This window comes from Furipterus horrens, unplaced genomic scaffold (genome assembly GCF_987537825.1).
Source record: "Furipterus horrens unplaced genomic scaffold, mFurHor1.1.pri manual_scaffold_17, whole genome shotgun sequence".
Classification (NCBI taxonomy): Eukaryota; Metazoa; Chordata; class Mammalia; order Chiroptera; family Furipteridae; genus Furipterus; species Furipterus horrens.
The window spans coordinates 94,593,510-94,618,848 of NW_028327187.1; the positions used below are offsets into that span (position 1 = coordinate 94,593,510).

General features: G+C 41.1%; 1 protein-coding gene across 1 annotated transcript; it reads left to right on the forward strand.

Moving 5' to 3' along the window:
* The first annotated feature begins 2,125 nt into the window (after positions 1-2,125).
* On the forward strand, positions 2,126-23,749 carry LOC149991626 (melanoma-associated antigen B16-like). The gene is made up of 4 exons (XM_090264122.1): positions 2,126-2,210; positions 21,418-21,577; positions 22,052-22,104; positions 22,644-23,749. Exons 1-4 carry the CDS (start codon positions 2,126-2,128, stop codon positions 23,747-23,749), a joined length of 1,404 nt encoding a protein of 467 aa, XP_090120248.1.
* The last annotated feature ends 1,590 nt before the right edge of the window (positions 23,750-25,339 follow it).

A 25,339-nucleotide genomic window follows, 5' to 3' on the forward strand; every position in this document is an offset into this window, starting at 1 on the left:
TTTAATGGATGCGACACAGTGGCTCTGCCTCATGGAGCAAATCAGAGCAGGAAGCTGGAGGAATGTCAATGTGCAGAGGTCAGAAAATCACAGTGAGAGGCAGGGCTGCAGACACAGATTGGTGCAAGTCCCTGACTGAGAGCTCCAGTTTTTCTCTTCTCTTCCCTTGGGATTTACAGATCAGAATTGAGGGGAAAGTTTCTCTCTGCCTCTCCTGTTCTCTCGCTCTGCTGTGCCTTTGCTGTGCCATTTATTTGTTGGTGGACACCTTAGTAGTTTCGTGTCTTGGCTGTTGTGAATAATGTTTCAATGAACATATAAATTATATGTTATTATAATATATTAAAAATTATATGTAATATGACATATAATATATAGAATATAGACTATGTTATATATAATAGAATATAGAATGTATATTACATAAGATATATAATAAGAATATAACATGTAGAATACATTATATATTGTATATTATTTATTATATATTACATAATTATTATATACAGCAGTTTTGCAGTTGATTCTCAGGAACATGCTATCATTTCAAGTAACTGTATTTGCCTTTCACTAATTACAAAAGTAGTCATTAAAATTACAACAATAACTGCTGCTTACTACATGCAAACATGGCCCAAGTTCATACTGTACATTTATTATATATCACATTATCTCCATCCATTTATTTGCCACTGAACACTTCAAAAGTTTTCATGTCTTTGCTATTGTGAATAATGCTTCAGTGAACATGGGCGTGCATATATCTCTTTGAGACTCTGATTTCACTTCATTTGGATATATACCCAGAAGTAACATACCTTTAACTTTTTAAGTGTTTTTATCTCCTGCTACTGTACCCCAGCTTTAAGCAACCATTAACCTACTTTGTACAGAAGGCAGCACCCACCTTACAAGCTCATTATATGGGGACTTAACCTCTGCAACAGGTAGCTGTAGGAAGATGAGAAAAGCTGAAGTCTAGTTCTTCCCAGGAAGAAAGCCCTCAAGCTCCCTCAAGAGGGAGCCTTGTAGCACTCTGGAGTGGAGTCTCCACCTTGATCAGCTGGGAGGGTCTATGAAAGGTTCAAATATCACAATCTTTCATTTCTTATTGAATATCCATTGATTTTCTTGAATAGCTATTTCTTCGCTTGCTCTGTGTCTTTAGGACCAATCCAAAAAGCTTTAAATGCTTGGTTTTTATTACAGTATTGACTGGTTTCATTCAAGCAGTGCCTGGTATATAGTTTATACTAAGAAAATGTTTGTAGAATGAATGCATACACGAATGAAACTTATCTGGGAAATTATAGGTTTTCCAATAGGTCCCGATCCTTGATAGTTTCTCTCACAAAATCCAAAGTCCTGTGGAAATGGCTCTGTAGCATGAACTAGCTGTATCTGTAATTAGATATATAATGGAACTGAATTCTAGGGTCAAAGTGTGGGGAAGAAGCAACCAAAATCTCGGAAAGGAAGAGGGGGGAGCCCTGACAAAAAGTAGAAAGTTGTGAGATAAACTTCTTTCTAATGAAGTGGTGTTTCATGGTCTGGATTTTTTTTTACAATCCTGAAGATTGTCAGGCCTGAACACGAACTGATTCTGAAAAGCTCTGTCTGTCATGAAGGATTTGCACATGGACATCAGCGGGCTGGGAAGAGCAGCGGTACTAAGAAGTCCCAGAGAGTGTCACTGGCCGTCCACCCTGGGAAGTACTCATGGGCCAGCACTCCCAGCTTTGTGGGGAAGGGAGGGTGTGGCTGAGTGTGGCCCCTTCACGGAGCTGTGGCTATCAGGATGGCTGCTACCAGACAACAGGGACGGACCTGCTGCAACTTGCCATTTTTCAGTGAACTTGTCCCTGCACCGTGCGGTAGAGGAAAGAAATATGTGTAACGCTGTGGTCTCTGCATGAAACCTAGAAAACATATCAAGGCTGGCTTCCCAGAGCAGGAATAGTTCTAGAGAAGCATATTAACACCTCATGCCATGTGAGTGAAAGGTATTGTCTCTAGGTGAATTAACTGGAAAAGCTGCTACCCCAGCCCATGAAAAATGTCCCCCCTGTGAGAAAAAGACAAGAAAGCAGTGCTCCCTCTGGCAGACCCAGGACAGGAGGTCGGCATGTTGGAGAGGACAGGGGCTAGACAGTCACCACCCCCAGGGACTGGGCACTTTGAGCAGTGCATGAACTGCACGGCTCCTCCAGGTAGCCGTGCTGAACCCTGCTCACCCTCCTCAAACTTATCTCACATTCCACCTCCCAAACTCACTTCCTCTCCTTTCTTCCTTGAGCAGGACATGGCTACCTGTTCAATATTGTCAAGAAGTTTAGAGCTTCTACCTGTTAACGTGGATTTGGCTTCTTTTTCAATGTATATTAACTTCGGCACATTGAAAGAAGCACAGCCCTACAGGGAGGGAGACAGCTGGCTGAAGAGATGGCTCCGTGGTGAACACAGTACTTCTTTCGAATGTCAGGTCCACAGCCTTGAACTCAAGGCGGCCTCTGCATTCCTGAGCAGGAGACACAGCCAGGAATGCTGTCTGTTCCTGTGAGTCCCTGTGCTAACATCCTGCATAGCGGCCTGCAGGAATCACTTCCAGGGTGAGAGGATAATGCAGTGTTCACAGCCCATTGATTTCCTGGCTATGGCTGCAGAGACATCAATAAGGTGCCAATTGTGGCAGGGGTTGTTTTGTGAGCCCTTCTCTTTGCTGCTGACACTGAATTTGTCAAGGCTGCCAGAGAGTAGTCCATGATGACATTTAGTCACCCTCACCTGGGCTGGATTGGGGTCACTGACTTGGTTTCCACGTTAGTTAGAGAATATTCCCAAGTGTAACCATTATGCATACCTCTGTCAAGGTAGTTATCTTGGACACTTACAGTGTCTGAAGAATTAAAACCTCTTCTTTCAGAGTGCTCAGTGATATATACTACACTATAGGCTTTGAGCAGGATGGCAGGAGCATTGGTTTTCCACCAAGTAGCTGAGTAGTGTCTGGAAGGTCACCCCAGGCTCTGGAAAGCAGATTGTCTATTGCAGATGAAATGTTGCAGGGCACAGTGACTGTAATTCTCGCTATTTTGAAGGCAACCTGGTAATTCTCCTGGGGCGCTGTAGAGCAGCACTATAATTCTTACTGACTTGGTGGGGGCTGGGGGGTTGTGTTGCCTGCACCAAAGCCATCCCTACTTTCCTCCAATTGTATAGAGATAGGAATGCTGAGCCAGTCAGAGTAGGGCAGAGGTAGGTGTTCACATGCCCTGCCCAGTTACCACCCTGCGCTGACCTGGCGGGGCTCCTCCCAGACGCCTGTTTCCATAACCAGCCCGGTTACTCCACTGCACAAATGTGATGGGGCTCCTCCTGCCTGTTCACATACATTCCCGGTTACTCTAGGGCTCTGATGTGGCTGGGCTTCTGCTCTGTACATGTTCACATCCTCTCCCCAGTTCCACATAGCACTGACAGTCTGTGCTCTTGTATTCATACCCCTGGTATGGGTCCACAACTGCATTGATGAGTCAGGCCCCTTCTTCTCTGACCTGGGCACATCAAGTCTGGTGACACTGTGGCAGTGACAGTGTGTGTATGCTCATCTCTGCCTTGTTTTTGTCCTATAGCCAAGCGAAGTGATGGCAGAGGATCTTGCTTTTTTGCTTTGCTCATGTTCCCTGCTCACTCACACAGCCATATTGATGTGGAGCTGCTTGCTCCTCCTCACAACTTTCCTTTCCCTTTCCGCTCAACTAGCACCCTGATTGTATCAGTTTGTGTCTCTTAACCTGTTCACATCCCGGAACCAGTTACACAACTGCACTGAAGTGCGGTGAGTCAGCTCTTTGCACCTTTCACATGACCTGTCCGTGCACACCACAGTGATGATGTCATGAGGATCTCCCTGTGCCCATTCAGTTCTGCTGTGCACTGCCATTACTGCCCTGATGATGTCTTCTTCTGTCCTGTTCATGTCACCAGCTTAGGAACAGCACCACCCTGGAGCTTTGCACATGCTGCTTTTGTCCCACCACCTCTCTGCCATGCAGCCACTGTACTGGTAGTATAGTGTTTCTCCTCTTGGCCCCATTCACATAACCCTGCCAAATGACATCTCTGAACTCATGGTAGGATTTCTTCTCTCTGCCCCATTCACTGATCCTGTCCAGTTACACCTCAGGCCTAATGGTATAAGGATTCTCCTGTTTTGTCTATGCACATTTCCACTGAACTCTTGAGGTAGGACTCTTCATCTTTGCCTTTCTCACCTTCTATGACCAGTGCCACTTGTGCATGGACAGACCAGGGACCTCTTTTTTTCCCCATTGACATTTCCAGTCCAGTTGTCCCACTGCACCAAGGGTGTGGAGGTCTTTCATTTTCTGTCATCATATACCTACCCAGGTACATCACTGTCTTCATGGGTGGTACCTCAGCCTCTCTACCCTGTTCACATCCTCCATCCACTTATGGCAGTACAAAAGTGATGTTGCAGGGACACTATTGTTTGCAAAGATAGTGCCCCCTAGTCAGTTACACTGGTGATGCCAGCAGTTTGTCCCATTTGAATACTCTGCTCAATGACATCACTATACAGATGCTGCCCTGACGGTGTGCTGCTCCTCTTGTTTGCCATGTTCACATTACTCACCCTGTCACTGCACTTCACTTCCAGGATGGGGTTGCCCTCTTCGTCCTGTTCACATCCCATGTCCAGACGTATCCCTTTACTGGTGGTGTGGGACTCCTCCTCTTTCTCTTCCTCTCATCTGTCAACCACTGAAATCACATAGCTGATGATGTGAGGGGCTTTCTCTTGGCTTTTTGTAGCTTTTTCCTCCCTCCACCCAGTTACTCTATTGCACCAATGTATTGGGTACTTTTTTTGCCATGTCAGCAGGCTGCTTGAGCAGCCTACTCTGCATCATTCTCAGAAACAGCCCAGAACATTCACTGGACTAAAGGTGCATGGTGGCACCACAATGACACTTTACTTCCTCTGTCCAGGTATACTGCCACACTTGTTACAGAAACAGGGGAGTCCAAAAAACCCCAGAGTTTGCGGCTGGGGGATGGGAGAAGGAAGCAGCTTTTAGAATGCCTCCACATGCCTGAGGCTGGTGGCTACTGTCTTTTTTTATGCAAAATGGCTTTAATGCATCCAAAGCCTCAGGTAGATGGGAGGGGACTTGGACCAGGGGATGGTATGGAGAAAGCACACAGAGCCTGTGGGAGGTTCTGTGAATGGTCAGAACTGGTTACCGCACCCACTGCATCAGAGGACATAGTCAGGGATTTAAGAATAAGCGGCAGACATTTTAGCCAGGCGGACTGTGTGGATTTTAACTAAGGCTGAGGCTGACTGTGTGGATTTGACTGAGGCTGGGGCTGACTGTGCGGATTACAAAAGGACTAACTATACAGTTTACAAGGAGGCTGAGAATCCACGAGGTTCTGGATTAAAAGCTGGTGGACCCCATAACACAGACGAGGTCTCCCCAATCAGAATTGAATGATTGGCAGCTACTGGTAAAGCTCAACTGTGTTTGGAAAGTAGGGAAAGGGTTTCTCTAACTTTTATAAAACTAGCCTGGTTTGGTGGGGGGGGGAGGCAAGAATATGTGTTTATGGGTGTTTTAAAGAACATAAGACTTAACAACAGAAATCCGCAAATAACTAAATCTATATAACTGTTAAATAAACTATTCTTTTTTTTTTCACCAAACTCTGGTATTGAGAGTTATGGCGGCGGGCAATCAGGCCCCTAACTAAAGAGCCCGTGGGTTTGTTTTCAATTGGAGCAGCCCAGGGGTTCTGTAACACACTGATGAGGGAGGTTGCTCTTCCTTACCCTGTTCATGTGCTCTGTCCATTTTATACACTACACTGATGGTGCAGGATCCTCTTTCATGCCTTGTTCAGGTTCCCATCCCAGTTACATCTGATCGCTGGTATCTGAGAATTTCTCCTCTTTGTACTGTTCATTTCCTAGGCCTAGTTATGTACCTGCACTACAGATTGGGGCTCCTGTCTTTGCCCTGTTCACATTCCATGGCCAAATATCTCAGCCATTTATGGTGCCACTTTGGTCACTTCTGTCTGGTCACTCTACTGTGCTGGCATGTTGGTGCTCCTCTTCCTTGTCCTATTCACATCCCTTGTCCCTTTATCTCTTCAATGATGGAGTATGGCTCTTTCTATAATACATGATCACATCCTCCAGCCAGTCACACTATGTAGGTCTTTGAAACATGTACATTGACTCTTGACTGCCACTGTTTATTGATTTATTTATTCATTTCCAAATTATTAATGGACACCTACTGTGTACTACACACCATTATAGAAGCTAGGAGATATATCGGTGAAGAAAACAGACAAATATTCAAATACTCCTGCTTTCATTGACAAAGTGGAGAAGATGGATAATCAACAACTGCAATATAATAACAATAAAATGATAAAAAATAAGAGAATGATATGTATGTTAGAAGACTATATGAGCTATTTAAATTTAGAATAGTGTTTTTAAATATTACAAACTAGAAAATTTGAGGCAGAGGAAACCCAACAGATCAATAGATGACTGCCCTTGAAAAGAAAGTTTATTACACACAGCTCCCCAGAGGATGGGGCATGCAATGCCCTGGGGGGACACATGGAAAAACAGTAGTGTCAGTCATGACACAGAAGGGAGAGAGGAAACACTGGCAAGAAGAGCCTTTATTGTAGCTTCCATGAGAAGATTCTGGCAAGGTAGGAAAATCAGGCATATGGTTGGCTAGTTTGATTAATTTCAGCAGGCTCTGGGATGTAGGGGCTGTCCTTAGCTGTCTGGTACTTGGCCCTGGGGTATGAAGGTCCAGAGTAGAGGAGATAGATAAAGGAGGTAGTTGGGGCATAGGGGCTTTAGATTGGTTGGTTTGCATATGAAAGGTGCATTGGAAAATGCCTTATTATCTCTAAGAATTGGTTAGCCCTGGGGGAGCCAGTTCCCCCATGTCAGCAAACTCCCAGATATTAAAGCATCAGAATACAAAAAAAATTTAAGTACATAAAATTAAAAAAAAAATATATATATATATACACATCACAGTAAGAAAAACCAGGACTTCTGAGGCTGATCAAGAAGGTGCTTCTCAGTGAGAAGCAAGTTCTACGCTGGCCCACAAGTGCAAGGGCATACCTGGAGATGTGGGTTCTGCAGCCACTTATCTTTTAACCAGGTACTCTGGTGTAAAGCACAACCTTTACACTGACAGGCAGCATTCTCACCAAGAAGAAGAAGGTAAAATGAGTCACACAGATAACTGGAGGAAAAGCATTTCAAACAGTAGGAACAGCCAGTGCCAAATCTCTGATGCAGGAACTCAGTGGGGGTGTTTGAAGAGGACATTTATTATAGCCTGACCAAAGTGAGCAGAGAAGAGTAGTGGGAAATTAGTAAATGAGATTAGAAAGGGACCAGATTGTACAGGGCATTGTCAAATGTTTTAAATGTTCAAGCTTTTACTCTTAAAGAAATGTGGAACCATTGGCTTATTTTTACAAAGAAATTTCATGATCCAATGACCTTTCAAGAGGATTATTCTAGCTGCTGTGTTAAGACCAGACTGTAGGGTAGCAAGAGTGAAATCAGACAGAAGACTGGGGGAGGCCACCATTATTAAGTTATCTGGGAGAGAAACAACAGTAACTGAGAATTCACTGGTTGTGTTGGAAGCATGTTTGTGGCATAAACTGCAGTGATATTTCACAAGTGTATATTTGTTGAAATTCATTAAGTCAAATACATTATATATATATATATATATATATATATATATATATATATATATATATATATATATCTTGTATGTCAATTATACCTTGATAAAGTGGTTTTGAAAAATGACTCATCAGATTCTGGATATATTTGGAAAGTAGGACTAATGGATTTCCTGACAGATTAGGAATGGGAATAAAAGAAAGAGAAGGACTGATAATAATATCAAGAGATTTGATATAAGCAACTGGAAGGATGGAGTTAGCACTGAGATTGGAAAAGCAGGTGCCTGAGGAATATTCGGAGTTCAATTTCAGACTTGTTATTTTAAAAATGTCTGTTAGATAGCCAAGTGGGGATCATCCAATAGGCAATGGAACATTATGAGTTTAAAGTTCAGGGGGAAATGCTCATACTGGAGATATGATTATGGATTCATTATAATGCAGTTGGTATTCGGAACTCCAGCTTGAAATTATATCAGTAAAGGGAGGAATGAAAATATGAGAAAAGGTCTCGGGACTGACCCTTAGGGTACTCCAATGTTAAGAAAAAGTAAGGGAGAAGAGGAACAAGCATCAAAGGGGCTTGAGAAGTGGCAGCTTATGAGAATGAAAACCTGGGGACTGTGATGTCCCAAAAGCAAATAAAGAAAGTATTATGAGAAAGAAGTGATCAGCTATATCAAAATGTGCTGACATTTTAGACAAATAGCCACTGGCTATAGCAATACAGTGAGTAATAGTGACTGTGAGGGGTTGTTTTGATTAATTAGTTTGTTCATGGGTTTATTTACATAGACTAGAAAAATCACAGATGGATGATGATGAACCAGATTTACACAGTGGGTGTTTGGGCTTAGCTGAAACTTATAGTTTTTGGAAGTTGGCTCTGTTTTCAGAAAACTCTAGATATTCAATAATGTACTCTGAAGGTGGCAATATATCAGTAGCCTCATATGTAGTCTGCATTTTATATCTCATGTGTTAAGTACAATACAATAAGGTAAACTCCACCATGACTAGCTAAACATTATATTACTAGAAGACTGACAGAAGAACCATTTAAGAATGTTTTTATTTGGATTTTTTTTGAAATCTTTCTTATTTTTTTGTCTTGATCATATCAAAAGTTATAAGCAGCCCAAATCTATCAACAGATGAATGGATAAACAAAATGTAGTATATCCATACAATGAAATATGATTTAGTCATAAAAAGAAATGAACTTATGACACATGCTGCAGTATGGCTTAACCTTGAAAATATTAAGCTAAGTGAAATAATCCAGACACAGAATGACAAATATTGCATGATAACAGTTACAGGAAATATCCAGAATAGACAAGTACAAAAAGACAAAAAGTAGATTAGAGATGACTAGGGGCTAAAGAGAGGGGGAGTAAGGGAGTTATTGCTTAATGGGAACAGTTTCTGTTTGGGGTGATGAAATAGTTTTGGAAATAGGTAATGATGGTAGATTTAAAACATAGTGACTATACTTAAAGCCACTCGATTGTACACTTAACATTATCTGTCAAAGCCCAATGCTGCATTAGTTGTTTATTTTAAGTGACTTAAAAGATATTCTAATAGACGATCAGCTTTGAGAATCAAACAAGTTGCCTATGTGAAAACTCCCTCTAAGCAAACTATCAGTCAAAATCACCTTCTCATTGTGGTGAAAGAACCACCCAGGTGAACTAGAAATGTAAATCAGCTTTCTGAAGCTCTTCTGGCTACTGCTCATGACTTTGCTGTTTATCTTCCATCTTTAAGGGCACAGTTTCATCATAGGAGTCACCTTGGCATTTGAAGCCCTTACATTCACCCTTCATGCTTCATATAAAGCAATTCAGTGAAAGAATGTGATATAGTCTGGGAATCACCTATCTGGTGGTATTCATATCACCAGTTCATCTTTTTCTTCTCCTTAAAAAAATATCCCAGCTCTTGAGGATAAACAGTTAAGGTTTATTTTTTTTATAGCCTAGAGGAAATAACAGAAGTGTCAACCCTTGATAAATTCAATGTCATTAAAAGCCCACCAGAAAAAGTGTTTTCCTGGTTGCATAAAAGAACATTCTGTCTCTTATAATTTATAACTTTTAACATTGAACCTATTTGTGTAGCAGCACCACAAACTTAACTGTGCATCACTCTTATTGCAGATGTCATTAATCATGTAATGACACAAGTCGGAGTTCAACCTGTAGAACAGCTAGGCCCTGAGGCTGAGGACCAAGTCAGTCTTCTATTTGATGTGAGCAGAAAGTCTCTAGAGATCACAGAATAAATGTCAGTTTGATTGGTTCCATAATGTAATATAATTTCCCCTAACAAAAACTTTCCTTCATAAAGAATCAACCTTTTAAATTCAATACTATCCAGTCTTTTCCCAATTTATTTTTTCTCAAATATATGTGATTTATGGGTTTCAGTCCAAATGGTTACTTCAAAATCACTGTGCCAGGAAGAAAAAAAGCACTGCTATAAAACTGCTTCAAGTATTTATTTCCTCTTGAATAATATCATTGATAATATTGGGCATAACAATTTTATGAGCCATTTTGTGATCTTACATTTGGGAAATTAAATGGAAAGCAAATGTTCCTTCCTCAGGACTTAGTTTATCTGATGCATCTACTTACATTTTGAGACAGAGTGTGCTATTTACTAATAATAGCTATTAGAAATAATTCAGTTGGGATTAATTATATCAAAAACAATATATCTAATGTTTATAAGAGGGAATAGAAATATCTAAATATTTTTCAAGATATTATGGACCATGATATAGACCATGAAATATATTATTAGTAAAATGAGCAGTGATCACAGTGGGAAGGGTTTGGATTATGGAACCTTTTATAGAGGACTCAGTTGGCATCTTCCATAAAGCACTTACTTCTGGTCACTGATGCACTGTGGGGTATGAGTGTGTACTCCACAGTGGGGCAAGTCCAACTTCCAGTTAGGAGAAATTAAACAGGGTGAGTAGATGCATGCAAGAGTGGGCATAATCCAGTGTTTTATTTCATTTTTTTTCCTGATTCTAATCAAATATCTACCTCCTTTCCAAAGGCAAGGTTGGAGCAGATAATATCACCTGCTATTTTGATACACGATCCAGATCCCTCTCTACAATTTCAAAGTGGATTAACATAGGGTCTTGCAGCATTTGAGTGCCCTGGATTGTGCTCTAATTTCAGCATTCTGACGTCTACGGCTCCATTACGACAGCTCATAGCCTTAGGACCACTTGCAACTGACCTGGCTTCTGGCAACCTCCAGCTAGAGTTCAAGTTTGCCTTCATCCAAGAAAGCCTAGGCTCTTCTGCATTTGCATGAGAGAGTTGAAGTGGAATGACACAGAGGGTCTTATGTCTTTCCTGAAAAAAATGCATACGCAGTGCAAATTCAGAATTAGAATGGGTGTGAATGCAGTTTGCTTATTTGTTTAAAATATGACCCTTTTACCCTGTGAGCCCGCATCTGGGTTTTGAAATAGCTTAACTGGGAAAGACTTACAGGAAGAAGAAATGCTTAAGTAACATAGATCTACATAAATCTCTTCTTATATGGTAAGGACTGCCTTGTGAATCAGTCGCAAAATGTGCCTAGGTTTTTGAGCCACAGGATACCACAACAAAGTACTCTTCAATGCCATAAAACAATAATATTTAAAGCCTTTGTTATTCTTCTTTCATCTGTTATATTGGGCTTATTCCCTTTTAGGTAGGAGATTGATCACTCAGTATATCTGGATGTTCCAGAGTAAATATTTATTATGAACTTATAGGTAAAAAAGTTTTACTTTTCCTAAATAATTATTCAATCTACTGGGGAATTTCCCTGAATGTTGCTATTATAGAAGGCTTTCAACAAAAAGACACTTGTCTTTGAGGAAAATATTTGGGAAAATATTCAGCCCTGAGGTTTTTTTTCTATGTGCAAGTTCAAAGATCGATCATAAACATGATCTAAATTTTCTTAAATTTAAGTAATATATGAAGTAAAGTCCTCCTGCTCATTATTCCAAATTAGAAATTATTATAATGCTATATTTTAGTCTTGATGTTAATAATGATAATAATAATATTACTAGATGTCAGGCATTTTGCTAAATATTTTACATATACAGACATAAATGGGTTACTTACTATTCTAGACCCATTTTACATGTAAGTCCCTTGGATCTTAGAAAGGCTGTGTACTTGCAGTAGTTCCACTGGTAGGAAATGACAGCAGATTCTTGCTCTTAACTACTGAGTTGTGTGCTAATGTGCAAGTCATTTAACTTCTGTGGACCTCAGTTTCTTCATCTGTAAAATTAAGGTAGTTGGGCTGGATTGCCTGTTATTCTAGTAGGTCATAATTCCAGGATTTTTGGAGGCCATTCAAAATTGTGCAGAGCTAACTATATAGTCTGATTTATGGATAATTCTGATAACAGTTATCAGTTTCATTTACTGATAACTCTGGATTTTATCAGTATTATTTTCAATACCTTTTAGTCTAAGCATCTCAAAACTCTATAAATTTTTGTTACATACCCATTGGAAGGTTTTGATAAAGGATGTCTGTTCTCTTGACCTTTTACTTATTTATTTTTTATCTTGGATGAGTTGTCAGGGCCCAGAGGGGAATCAGGCTGCCTCAGCCAGCAGGGATTGATTAATTAATTTATGAAGTTAGGTAAAGCAGAAGTTGGCTTCCTAGCTGTGTTCAGGCCCCAAGCATCTCTGTTTAGCCATGACCTACCTCTTGATTCAGAACCTTTATCCCTATCTTATCCACAGCTCCTACATCTGATCTAAATACTCGTAACTATGATAGAACAAGAAACTGGAATCAGACTTGGTTTGATTAATTCCTATACAAAGAGTTAACCAGGAGTACCAAAAACACATGTCAAGTCAAAGCAATAATCAGGAATAAGTAAGGATCAGAGTTTAGAATTAAGCAGGGCTGAGGCAGCTAAACTTCATTTGAAGTTCCTTTTGCAAAATATATTTAAGATGTCCATTATGTATAAATTGCTACTTTATACAGCATTTTCTAACATTGCATTGCTATATGTTTCTTTTTTTTGCACAGACTGCCTCTCGGTGCTTGGGGTATAAGCAGTTTGAACAAAGACAAAAGAGATCAGCCAGTATTATTAAGTTACTATGTGTTGCATATTTTGTTCTTTACTTTATTCTGATTTAATTCTCCAGACAATATCATGAGGATAGTGATAGTGCACCCATTTGCACAGTGAGAAAATTATGGGCCTCAAAAGTCACAGAAAAACAGAATTTAGATTTGAATTTGGTCTATTGACTATAAAGTCCACTATTTTTCCACTTGGTCATGATATCCACTCCTACATATAACCTTTTTTGGTGTTTAGAAAGATTCTAAAAGTATAGTAAAATTATAAATGAAACATTAATGTTTAAAGTATCATAAACATTACCTAATCCAGTACCTTCCTTTAGAAATGGGGTGTCAGAGGCATGGAAAAGTTATGTGACTTGCTCAAAATGGATATTTAATAAATGTTGCATGACAAGAAAACAGAAAGCAAAATTTGAATTTACTTTATCTGCAATGAGACTGTTGGGGGCAAAAAGTTTATGGGACGCACTTAGATGGGAAAAAAATCATTGGAAGTTACTGAACACAAGGATTATTTCAATTTAAATAATGGGTTTTAAAGTTTTATTCCCATTTGCTTTTAACCACAGTTCAGACAGCCTTCATTAAAGCAGAAATGCTACATAAATTAAACCAAACATAAGTAAGTTTTCTGGCAACTGCAGGGAAGTGAAAGCAGTATTAAGCATAGCATTTTGAGTTTACAGCGATTTCTGTGAAATCCCAGAACTATAACACAAAATAAAAAATAATATTAAGTGGCAATAATAAAAATAATAGACTTACTGTAGACCTCATTTAATATTTCTCCCTCTTCCTGAAAAACAGATAAATAAAACACTCTCATGTTGATCTTTGCTTCACACACTGTGCTGAAGAAAACATATGCCAGGAAAGGGTTGTTTCTGTGCTTGTTATTATTATTATTATTTTTGCTTTTGTTTTAAGTTGCAGACACTGGAAATTTTGTAGTTTAACTACAATTTTCAATGTGACTATTTCCGAGGGGGGACAATACAGGATAGAGCCGGACATTGAAGAACACTGAAGCTCCTTGTGCTTTCTTCCTAAGAGGCTGTTTGTTCTCAGCCCAACCTCAAAGTTGGACCAGGAAGGAGTGAAGTATGGAGTCTTGAAAGTGCATTTTTTCCATGAACAAAACAAAAAGTCACATACGTCTTTTATTGAAAGGCACTGGAAGCACACTTGAAGGACCTGTTTGTGTGAAATCTTCTTTTGTTACAATTCACAAGCAGAACTACAGCTAGAATGTGTAAAATATTAGCTGGGAAAAGGCAAATGTAACCATACACCTAGGAACAGATCTATGGATTGCACAGAGCTGGGAATCCTTGTGTCTTTCCACTGGGAGTAAAATGCCTGTCTATTGTAACTGGGAGAACAATACACTGACAACACCCTTAAATTAGCCAGAGGGTGTGGCTGGGACCACAGAACTGTAGTGTAATAAACCTGCTTGGCCTCAGGTTGGAAGTCCCCAGGTTGGAAGTCCACTAATAAAACAAAAACATCCTCCACTGAATGTAAAATAAATAAAGATGTATTTAGAATGGAACACTCTTCCTGACTTCCTTTCCAATTTTCCTTCCTGTCTTAAAGAAAAATATTCATTGGTGCCACCCAATCATGATTAATTGCTCCTAACCAAGGAAACAGAAGAGTAATTCTATGGCTCTCAGGCTTTGCAAAGCTGATCTTGTCCTAAAACTCAGAGGAAGCTCAGAAAATGTCTCAGTATAACCCAAAGTTCTGCGGCAACAATTTTCCATCACAAATCTCAGTAGGAAACATGGCTTTCTGTTCTGTCCCTTCTCTAGCCATGAAGGTTGTTGTCCACACTAGCAGAATTCTCCTGTGCAGTCACCCCAGCATGGCCATGAATATAATGTTGCCACTTCTCAATTTTGTATGTATGAGAACAGGAAATGTAACTGATGCTACCAAGTCCCACCTACTCTCCTACCCCACATGCTTTTATGCTGTTTTCATGACCAGGCAGGGATGGTGGACAAAAACTGGGCACACCGTGAATGTTTGTCATTATACTCAGAGCATTAGAAGTTAGATTGCCTCAACAAACTTAATTATGGCATGATATACTGCACAGGGCATATTGGGGCTCAGCTTAGATAAATGAGTGATTTTTCTATCCATAATTGGTCTGTCCATAATAGTTTGTAACAATAGAGAACTGTTACAGTTGAAGGAATAGCAAAAGGGAAATAAAGGCAGAACCCTCACCACTGAAATCTAACAAAGAACTTAATACAGTAGGCTAGAAGCATAGGGAGACATGTCTCACCCACTAACTCAGCAGTCCTGAGCCTGGTCTGATAACATTGCCAGGTGTTCCAACATTACAAGAAACACTATGTTAGTTTGGGAGGAGGAAAGTCCTTGAAATTCTGTGTATCCTTTCCACTATCTGGGAAGGAAGCCTTTGAAACTGCGTTTTCATCCCAAGGCCAGAAAGATGGGAGAAGATCCACAGTGTCCAAAGAAAAAAAAGCCCATGAAACAATTTTGGTCCTCTGGTCCCTATCTGTCTTACAGGGAGTCCCTTGTGCTTACAGAAAGAGCCGATAAATAACTTTGGGTAACTTCCCCAACTTCATTTAACTGCCTTCCTTCACTTATGTGTTTTATAACAAGATGAATAAATGGAGTCTGGAGGAAGATAAGGATTCAGGCTAATAGACCCCCACACATACCTAAGTTTGGGTAGTCACGTCCCCCCAAGAAAAGCTGGCTCCACTTTTACCGGTCTATCAAAATGTAACTTCTTCACTCCCGTCCTGCCAACTATAGAGTCCTCAGAACAAAGGACTCCTTCTCGGCCCTCTTGGCCCTAATGGCGCTCTTGGCCTTCTGGCCACAGGGCCTTTGGCCACCCTAGGGTGAGCTGGCCACCCCGGCCTTCGGCCACCCTTGCTTTTGCTCTCCCACTTGCTAATAAACTTTGCATGCACACTGATAGGCTCGCTGATCTGTAATTATTGCATCGATGAGAAGGACCAGGGTTTCTCCGATAACAGAACTACGGTGTTGGGGCAGCTGTCATTCATGGATTCTACTCATAATGCAACATACAGAATGAGGTTCACATGCCAAATCCTTGTGTCATTCTCTCAGCTGCCAGTGCAGGTGGTGTTTAACCCAAATCCATTTGTAACGCTTGCAATGTGAAGGTCTGCTTTGTGCAAGGCTTATGTTCCTTCCTAGTACATTCTGGGCATTTTGGATGAAGTGAAGAGTTCCCCAATGAAGAGTAAGCCTTTCCTAATGCTAGCACTGAGCCAGTTTTACCTCTAATTTAGTCCACAGAGACCCAGGTCAGATTTGAGAATTTGCATGTGTACCTCTTCTGTGAACCCAGCAGCCGCTCACTTTGGCTGTTGCTCTGCTCGCTTTGGTGCTCTCTTTGCACTTGGTGACACTTTCTTCATGAATTCATGGAGTTTCTCATTGACTCATTATGTATCCATATTAGAGGCAGTAAAATAGTTTTAAATTTTCTTTGTTAGTGAAAATGGCATGATTAGGACTGTCTAATGCTTTATTTTTATGGAAAAGAGACTAATATGCCCTGGCTAGTGTGGCTCTGTGGATTCAGCACTGGCTTAAGAACCTAGAGGTCGATGGTTCGATTCCCAGTCAGGGTACATGCCTGGGTTGCAGGCCAGGTCCCCAGTTGGGGGGGCTCACGAGAGGCAACCACACATTGATATTTCTCTCTTCCTTTTCTCACTCCCTTCTGCTCTCTCTAAAAATAAGTAAAATTGAACCAAAAAAAAGAAAACAGAAATAGGACTGATCTGCTAAAATGGAATTGTTATAATCTCTTTTCTAAAAAGTAAATGGAAAGCTTTCTTAAAACTTTTACTTTCCTATGAGAAAGTCAATCCTCTAAGGAGTCACTGAGATTAAGTTAACTCTTCTTTTGTGTCTAAGGAGTCCAAGAGGGGCTTTCAACTGCTTTTATTGTGTAAACTCTTGTGATGATATTTCACCAATAAGCAGTTTTGTTCACTGGAGTTAGGAGTGAAGAATAGGTCATTAAGATATCTTGAGAAAGTTATGGAGGATAAAGGATTTTCTGGTTTGTGTGGCTGATAATGCGGGCTATATTAATTGGGGGAGCAGAGCCGTCTCTCTGTATCTTACACTTCCCAGGTTTTTAAGTAGGCTGGGCCACCCACAGAGAACCTTGAGTTCTAATAGAGACTTTCAAACTTTGTTCTCCCTTTTGGAACTTGGAGTTGAGTCTCTGGCTTCCGATCACCTGAGTGTGAATCCAGATGTTGCCTTTTCCTCTCTATGTGCCATGATGAAATTGCTTAGCCTCTCTCATCCTGAAGCTCACTTGTGGAAGCAGGATGACTGTGGTCCCAAACTCATAGGGTTGCACTGAGGATTACCTGAGGATCTCTGCATCAGGCACAAGCACCTGCTCAATAAATATTTCTTTTTGTGCATTTAAAGACATAGAAGTTTGTGAATTTCTCTATTAGGGTCACCTAATAAGTTTTGAGAAGCACTATACTGGAGCTATCAAAATCTGAAGAAAAATAAATGCCCCATGAGGTATAAGAAATAACAAAATAAAAATAGACTTTAAAGCAACCTAATACTGGGGTATTTTATAATAAACTTTCCCTTGGCCTCCCAGAATGAATGTAAGTTAAAATCTTCCTCATCTTTTCAGGCAGTTAACAGTATGTTCATAATCTCTACTTTATTTCCCATGGCTTTCCCACTTAAGTCTGACTTGGTAGATCAACATTGATTATCTTAATAGTAATTAGCTAATCAAACCTATTTTTAATTTTTTGGTCCTAATACATTTATGGGGAACTTAATCAAAGGTCCAGAGCTCAAATCTGCTTCCTAGCATCTCGCTGGCAGACTTGCTGGTAAGTTCTATCAAAATAATAAATAAATATGATATACATAACAAAGTTATGATGTAAAAATTAATCCAAGTCAATCCTGGGGTAGAGAGAGTCAGTGTTCCAGTAAGATATAAATTAAAATTATGGAAGTAAAGTTGTGTGCAATAAAGAGAGGGAAAAATAAAAAAGTAACAAACAACAATAATAAAACCAACAAGATGAATCCTACTAGAGCTACATAAAAATAGGTTTAGTGATTTCATTATTCAACAATTTTCCTGAGTTTCAACAGTGTTTTAGGCATTTTGCTAAAGTTTGGGAATAAAACTAAAAATAGTTGATTCACACACATCTGTGTAAGATTTCCCAAGTAACTTGCCCAACGTTATGCATGATGAGCAAGGCCAAAACTTGAACATGTCATTCTCTGTCCCTAACGTCCAATGTTTTTCCCACAATACCAAGTTACAGGCACTGCTGTGTTGAGTCATAATCCTCTCAGAACCTTTTTTCTAATTTTCTTGCCAATCTCCTCACTTCTGCACGTTATGATACTAAATGCTTGTACCTTTGATTGACTTTTGAAGGATTGCTCTTGGACATTGGAGTCTCCTTGCCTAAACAGAGAATCAGAAATTTCTTAGAGGCCCCATGCTTTGCCCCCTCACCACTCCATAATCCCAATGAATGACTGGTATGGGAGCTTAAAAGTCCAGTTCCTTTGGCACAAGGTAAGGTGAACTCTCAGGATTAATTTATATTCCAGAGCTCCTCATAAGATCAGGCTAAAAGTTAACCTAAAATGTTATCTTTGCTTGGCTTCTTCTTTTATATCACGCTACCTTCACTTTCTTACTAGTTTTACCTTAAGGATAGTTCTTTAATAAACCACTATCACACACATTTTCATCTAGGGTCATGAGAATGTATTTTTAATACAATTTTTAGATTATATTATGATTATGTAATTAAAATTAATCATTTGAGCTGATTATTTAATCAGTCAAATTGTGTATAATTTAGTGAACTTGGCCAAGTCATTGCACTTATTTGGATATCAGCATTTTCATTTGAAAGATCAGTTTTATTTATTCACGTGGCATTTGCATATTAAATATAGTATATACCATGTTATTTTATGACACAAAACAATCAAATACTGATTAACCAATAGGCTATATGAACACTATTGACATTTGATGTTTTATCTTCATTTCAGTAACCAAGAAGAAGTAGTTTAATGCTTTAATTTACTTTTCTCAATACAATGGATTTCCAATAACAATGGTCAAGTCTTAATAGAACAGCAAACACATTAAAACTCCTGTGATTAGAAATCTAGTCATAACATTAAAAATATTCCTAGTTCAGCTTTTTGACTTAATATATAGCATGGCAATTGTCTATTTTAAGTGTTTAATATGCTATTAAAACATATTGTTAAAGAGTATAATTCATAATTTTACCTATTTTAAAGTACTTTTACTTTAAGAGGAGACATAACATAGACTCAAATAATGGAAAAATTAAGAAGGAAGCATTGAGATTCTAGAGGGCATGAATTCCATGTAGTCCATAAATAATCCATTTCTTCAAACCCCAAAGCATGTAAGAAGCAGAGGAATTAAATCTATTTTATGCTAGTGATAGAGTATATGAGTATGGTTAGAGGAATAAAATAGAGGCACAGAAGTTGGATTCTGTCTTACTCTCCTACCCCAGTTTCAGAAAAGGAATACAAATAAACAAAATACATCTAAAGGTCTTTAAAATGATTCTATAACAAGATATGTTAGGTGATGCAATCATTTTACTCAAAGACAGCACAGAAATAAAGTCATAAACTCTGAAAGAGTGGAAAACCCCTCATTGAACCTTGTGTTGGAGCTTTTGGGCCACTGGACATCAGAATTAGGTCATCATATTTTGCATATGCTTCACAACACATTACTGAGTATTTCATCACTGTGATCAATAAAGCTTTGTGGACTGACCTTGCAGATGAAAAAATGGAAATGCAGAGATAAGCCTATACAAGAAAACAGTTATAGCCCTACTCAATCTTTTAATTTGCTTGTTCCTCACCTTTCTCATTACCCAGGGAAAGAATGGCCTGCTAATTCTCATGTACAATACATCACACCCTAATTATATATCTCAACATACTTTCCATTCGTGAACATATTTGAAGAGAAATATGTGAGTTTTAATTATAGAAGTAGCCACCTATTTTATTTTTAGATTAAAAAAGTGGGATATCTACATATAGACTGCTTATAAGTCTAGAAACATAGGCAATATATAGGAAGTCATCAAGGACATCTTAACTTTGCAGATAATAATAAAATACCTATTTATCAAACTTTCAGGCCAGTCTGAGACTTGATATGAAACACTCCTCAAGATAGATTATTAATTAAAGGGAAAAGCAAATAGCAAAATAATATCTTCTTGATTTATGTAAATCATATGCACAATTATATCCATACAAAATTAACTCATAATGAAGTTATATGGCAGTACAGGTGACAGAGAAGATTGAAAAGGCAAGAAAGAATTTTGATTTGAATCTATTGTTTGAAATGTTTTCTCTGAGAACATAGTCATAAAACATGACTTTAATATTTTAACTCTGATCAGTAACAAGTCACTTGCAAACCACTTCCACACCTCTCCATGCTCCAGGCTCCTCATCCATAAAATAACAGTTCTGTCTTGCTTTATTATTTCAATTACTTACCCAGTGATCAGAAGTCAGGAGGCACATATTAACCTAATGGGCCCACATTGGCTTTTAGAACTCTTGCACTACATGATTATAAGAAGTGATGCAATGTTTCCAACATGAATAGCAAGACTCCATAACAATGTATCTATGTAGCCTCTTCCCTGTAGAAAATCTATTAGAAGAGATTCTCCACTGGCTGGAGAAAGGACCCCATGTGAAGGTATGTGTGTGTGTTTATGCACTGTGCTGCAGCTTCACCACCTAGCATCTAATCTGGAACTTGGACTCAATCTCTATGAGGGTCACAGTGTAGTAAATGCACAAAGATTTTCAGGGAGGTGGCACTGCCTAAGAAGTAATTAATTAAAAGGACTGCAGCCAAGATATAGACCCTAAGTGAGGGCTATGGGAACCAGTTACCCTAGGAGAGAGGGATCCCACACAGCCGCACCCCTGCTTTCAACACTGGCAGACTCCTGGCAGAGGTGGCTACAAGTGACATCCCCTGACTTGGGCCTCAAGCGTCTAAAAATGGGGAGGGCCTTGAGTTGAGGAGGTGCAGCCTCATGTTAGCAGTGGGAAGAGCCCCAGTTCAGACACTGGGTTGGGACTGAGAGCACCATGAACTGGAGAATGGCAGAAACTCCAAGAATTCCACCACTTTGTTGGCGGTCAGAAGCTCCAGAGTTACTCTCAGACAGCGACTTCCTCTGCCTATGTTGTCTTGGGAGTCTGACGGTGGTGATGAGGATCTTGGTGCACACGGCACAACTCACTTCTGCGGAAGGAGGAATCCCTTGCCCAGCGAGGTTAAATACCCCAGAATATACGGAACCCAAAGAACCTTTCTCCTGCTTTCAGGGTGGGAGGTACCCGGTCATCGTAAGGAGTTGCGCGTGGGGGAAGGAACGGAAGGGACACCCTCTAACTTCCGGTTTCGAGAAGCTTCGGTGAAGTCCTGTACTGGAAGGCACGGCCTCAGTCGGCAGAAAGAGGCGTTCAGGACTGGTCGAGTGCCCAGGTAAGAACATTGAACGAGGGGACCAAAATAGTATAGAGGGGTCCCCCTGAAAAGAGTTCCGTCCCTTTTGTCATCCCGGGAAGCTCCCGAGTGACTGTTAGACTGCGGCGCTCTAGGACCCTGTCAGACTGAGTCGAGTTTAGCAGATGAGGCCCCTCACATCCCCCCTTTCTCCCTAAGTCATGGACCCCTTTCACCCTCCCTCCTTCGGGAAGTGTCTGCGAAGGCCTGTACTGAAAGGCACGGCCTCAACTGACAGAGGAGTTCAGGACTGGTCAAGTGCCAAGGTAGGGACATGGAACGAGGGGACCAATAATGTCCGTATAGAGCCCCCCCACCCCCCGAAAAAAGTTCCGTCCCTTTTGTCATCCCGGGAAGCTCCCGAGTGAATGTCAGACTGCGGCGCTCGAGGACCCTGTCAGACTGAGTCGAGTTTAGCAGATGAGGCCCCTCACATCCCCGTTTTCTCCATAGGCCGGACCCCTTTCATCCTCCCTCCCTCCCTCGAACAGTGTCGGTGAAGTCCTGTACTGAAAGGGGAGGCCTCAGTCGACGGAAAGAGGAGTTCTAGGATTGGTCGAGTGCCCAGGTAAGGACATTGAGTGAGGGGACCAAAATAGTATAGAGGGGTCCCCCTGAAAAGAGTTCCGTCCCTTTTGTCATCCCGGGAAGCTCTCGGAGTGACCGGCTGACTGCGGCGCTCGAGGACTCTGTCGGACTGAGTCGAGTTTAGCAGATGAGGCCCCTCACATCCCCGTTTCCTCCCAAGGTCGGACCCCTTTCACACACCGCCCCCCAGGAAGTGTCGGTGAAGTCCTGTACTGAAAGGCGAGGCCTCAGTCGACGGAAAGAGGAGTTCTAGGATTGGTCAAGTGCCAAGGTAAGGACATTGAGTGAGGGGACCAATTATGTCAGAATGGAGAGGGCCACACCTGAAAAAAGTTCCGTCCCTTTTGTCATCCCGGGAAGCTCTCGGAGTGACCGTCTGACTGCGGCGCTCGAGGACTCTGTCGGACTGAGTCGAATCTACCAGATGAGGGCACTCACATCCCCCCTTTTTCCCTAGGTCGTGGACTCCTTTCATCTGTCCTCCTGCCACATCCCTGCCTGCTCCCACCGCCTGCAGTGGGCATGTCTCAGCGTCAGGAGAGTCCACATTACACACAGGAAGAAGAACAGGCCCAGAGTGAGACCCAGGGCCTGGGGGCTGCACAGGTCTCCAAGGCTCAGGAGGAGACCACAGCCTCCTCCTGCGGTCTTCTAATGCTCGGGAACCCAGAGGAGGCTCTGGCTGCTGGCCCAGCTGGTATCCCAGAGGGTCCTCAGAGTGCCTGTTCCCCTTCCACCGCCTCCAGTCCCCTCTCGCCCAGTAAAGCAGATGAGAGCGCTGGCAGCCAAGAGAAGGTGGTTAGTGCAGCTTCTTCAATGTCCCTGTTGCACACTGGGAGCTTGCCTGCAGACCCTTTAGATCAGAAGGTGACTTTGTTGTCACGGTTCATGCTGCGAAAGCATCACATGTTTGAGCCAATCACGAGGGCAGACATGATTGATGCTTTCAAAGAGTATGCGCATGAATTCCCTGAGATCTTCAGGAAAACCTGTCAGTACATGGAGATGATCTTTGGAGTTGATGTGAAAGAAGTAGACCCCACCAGCCACAGCTATGCCATTGTTAACAAATTAGGCCTCACCTATGATCTAAGGCTGAGTAGTAATGACCCCGTGCCCAAGACCAGCATCCTGATAGCGGTCCTAGGTGCGATCTTCGTGAATGGCAATCGCGCCACTGAGGAGGATATCTGGGAACTGCTAGAACCGATGAACTTACATCCTGGGTTGAGCCACTTCATGTTTGGGGAGCCCAGGAAACTCCTCACCCAAGATTTGGTGCAGGAAAAATACCTGGAGTACCGCCAGGTGCCCAACAGTGATCCTCCATGCTACGAGTTCCTGTGGGGTCCAAGGGCCCATGCTGAAGTCAGGAAGATGAAATTGCTGGAGTTTTTGGCCGACGTCCATGGGGCTGAACCCCTTTTCTTCCCATCCCAGTATGCAGAGGCTTTGAGAGATGAAGTAGAGAGATCTCAACCTAGAGCAGCAGCCGAGGCAGTGGCTACTGGGGTGGCCAGCGCAAGTTCCCCGGCCACACCCAGTAGCTCCTCCCACCCCTAATACAGTCTGAGGCAGATTCTTCAGGAGAGGTAGTGGAGTGCTGGGGTGGGCTGTAGGGAATACAGTGCATTATATCGTTGTGTCACTTCTATATGGTTAAGAGGGAGGTTTATCTTTTGGGGGGAATTAGTTTTCAAATGTTGCTCCTTTTAAGAAAACTTTCCATTAGTTTCAGAATCTAAGTTTTAGTATGATGGTCATACATGTATTGCTGTTCATGAAATTTAGGAACACAAGTTTTGTTTGTTTGTAAACCAAATAGTGAAACTGTCTTCTTTTGTATTCTCAAAAAGATAACATGACATCTGAATAGGCATTACCTTGAAACTGTCAGAGAACTCAGCAGTAAAATAGTTGGGTTCAATGAGAGAACAATTCTTGGCTTCACTTATTCCTTTTCATCTGCTGTTCTGTAAAATTAAATGACACATGCATGTATTTGCTATGAGAAATAAATCTTAATAAATTAGACCCTATATACACTGGCTCATTTATTCCCTGAACATTAATCCAGCCCCTGTTCTTTGGAAAGCACTCTGTTAGTACTGGGGATGCTAGGATAAACAAGGCTCCCTACCAACCCATAAAATTGGAGAGACTAGGAGCAGGAGTCATGTAGAGGCGAAGGTGGATGGCCTTTCACACCAAAAGAAAAAGTCAGAAGAAGTCAGGAGGTGGTGGGAGGGGTTCATGGGAAGGCAGTCAGGTGCAAAGGTCCTGAGACAAAGCAGGCTGAGGCCTTGGTCAACTGCAAGTCCTTCAGTGGGAGGTAACTTTAAATTCAACTGCATGGTCCAGTAGAGGAGCCTGTGGGAGTGGTGAGCAGGGACCTGGAATGGGAAATATTTCTTAGCAGTTGTTTTGGGATCGTGGGTAAACCACATCCCACCTGGTTGAAGAATGGAAGCTATCCTGCTTACTTGTCCAATGCAATTGAATACAGTGCACAGATTTGGTGTTTTCTGACCATCATCTTCAAGGAGTTTGTGAGAAAGGAGGGTGATACCTTCTTGAGGTAAGATACCCAGAAGCTGGCACTCTTTGCTCCGGGCTAGGAAATCCTGAACCCACATCATTCAAGGGATATTTTTAAATAGGTTATGTTCAATATAGTTTGGCAAACTAGGCAAGGCCTAGACTTTTGGAGCGCGTGAGGGAATGAAAAGTGAGATGTATTGTTGCAAGGACAACTGGGAGGGGGGAAGGAGGTGGTCCTTGACAAGAATTCTAGGAGCTTTGAATTGTATCCAGTTGGGAAATACCTCCTTCCCCAAAGCCCATATTAAATAATATATCCTCCAATAGGGAAGCATCCTGGATCTCTGAGTCACCTGCTAGAAAAATCCCCTGCCAAAAGACATCAAATTTTATAGGCACAAGAAGTAAACCTTTGCTGTGTCAAGCCATTCAGATTTTAGGTTTTATGTTGTGCATCAGCTAGCAGTTATTTTATCTAACTAATAAACAGGTGCTTTTTATGTTGTTAAGGTTATTTAAATATTTTAATGACAAAGCTAATAATGGTGCATAGATTCCAGCTGCAAATATTTCTGACATACATAAATCTATCTCCTCCCATTACAGTGGTCT

Coding starts and splice junctions, on each gene's coding strand:
- LOC149991626 (XM_090264122.1), top strand. CDS start 2,126: ATGTTGGAGAGGACAGGGGCTAGACAGTCACCACCCCCAGGGACTGGG. Junction 2,211..21,417: donor GAACTGCACGGCTCCTCCAG/GTAGCCGTGCTG, acceptor TCCTGCTTTCAG/GGTGGGAGGTACCCGGTCAT. Junction 21,578..22,051: donor AGGACTGGTCGAGTGCCCAG/GTAAGAACATTG, acceptor TTTTCTCCATAG/GCCGGACCCCTTTCATCCTC.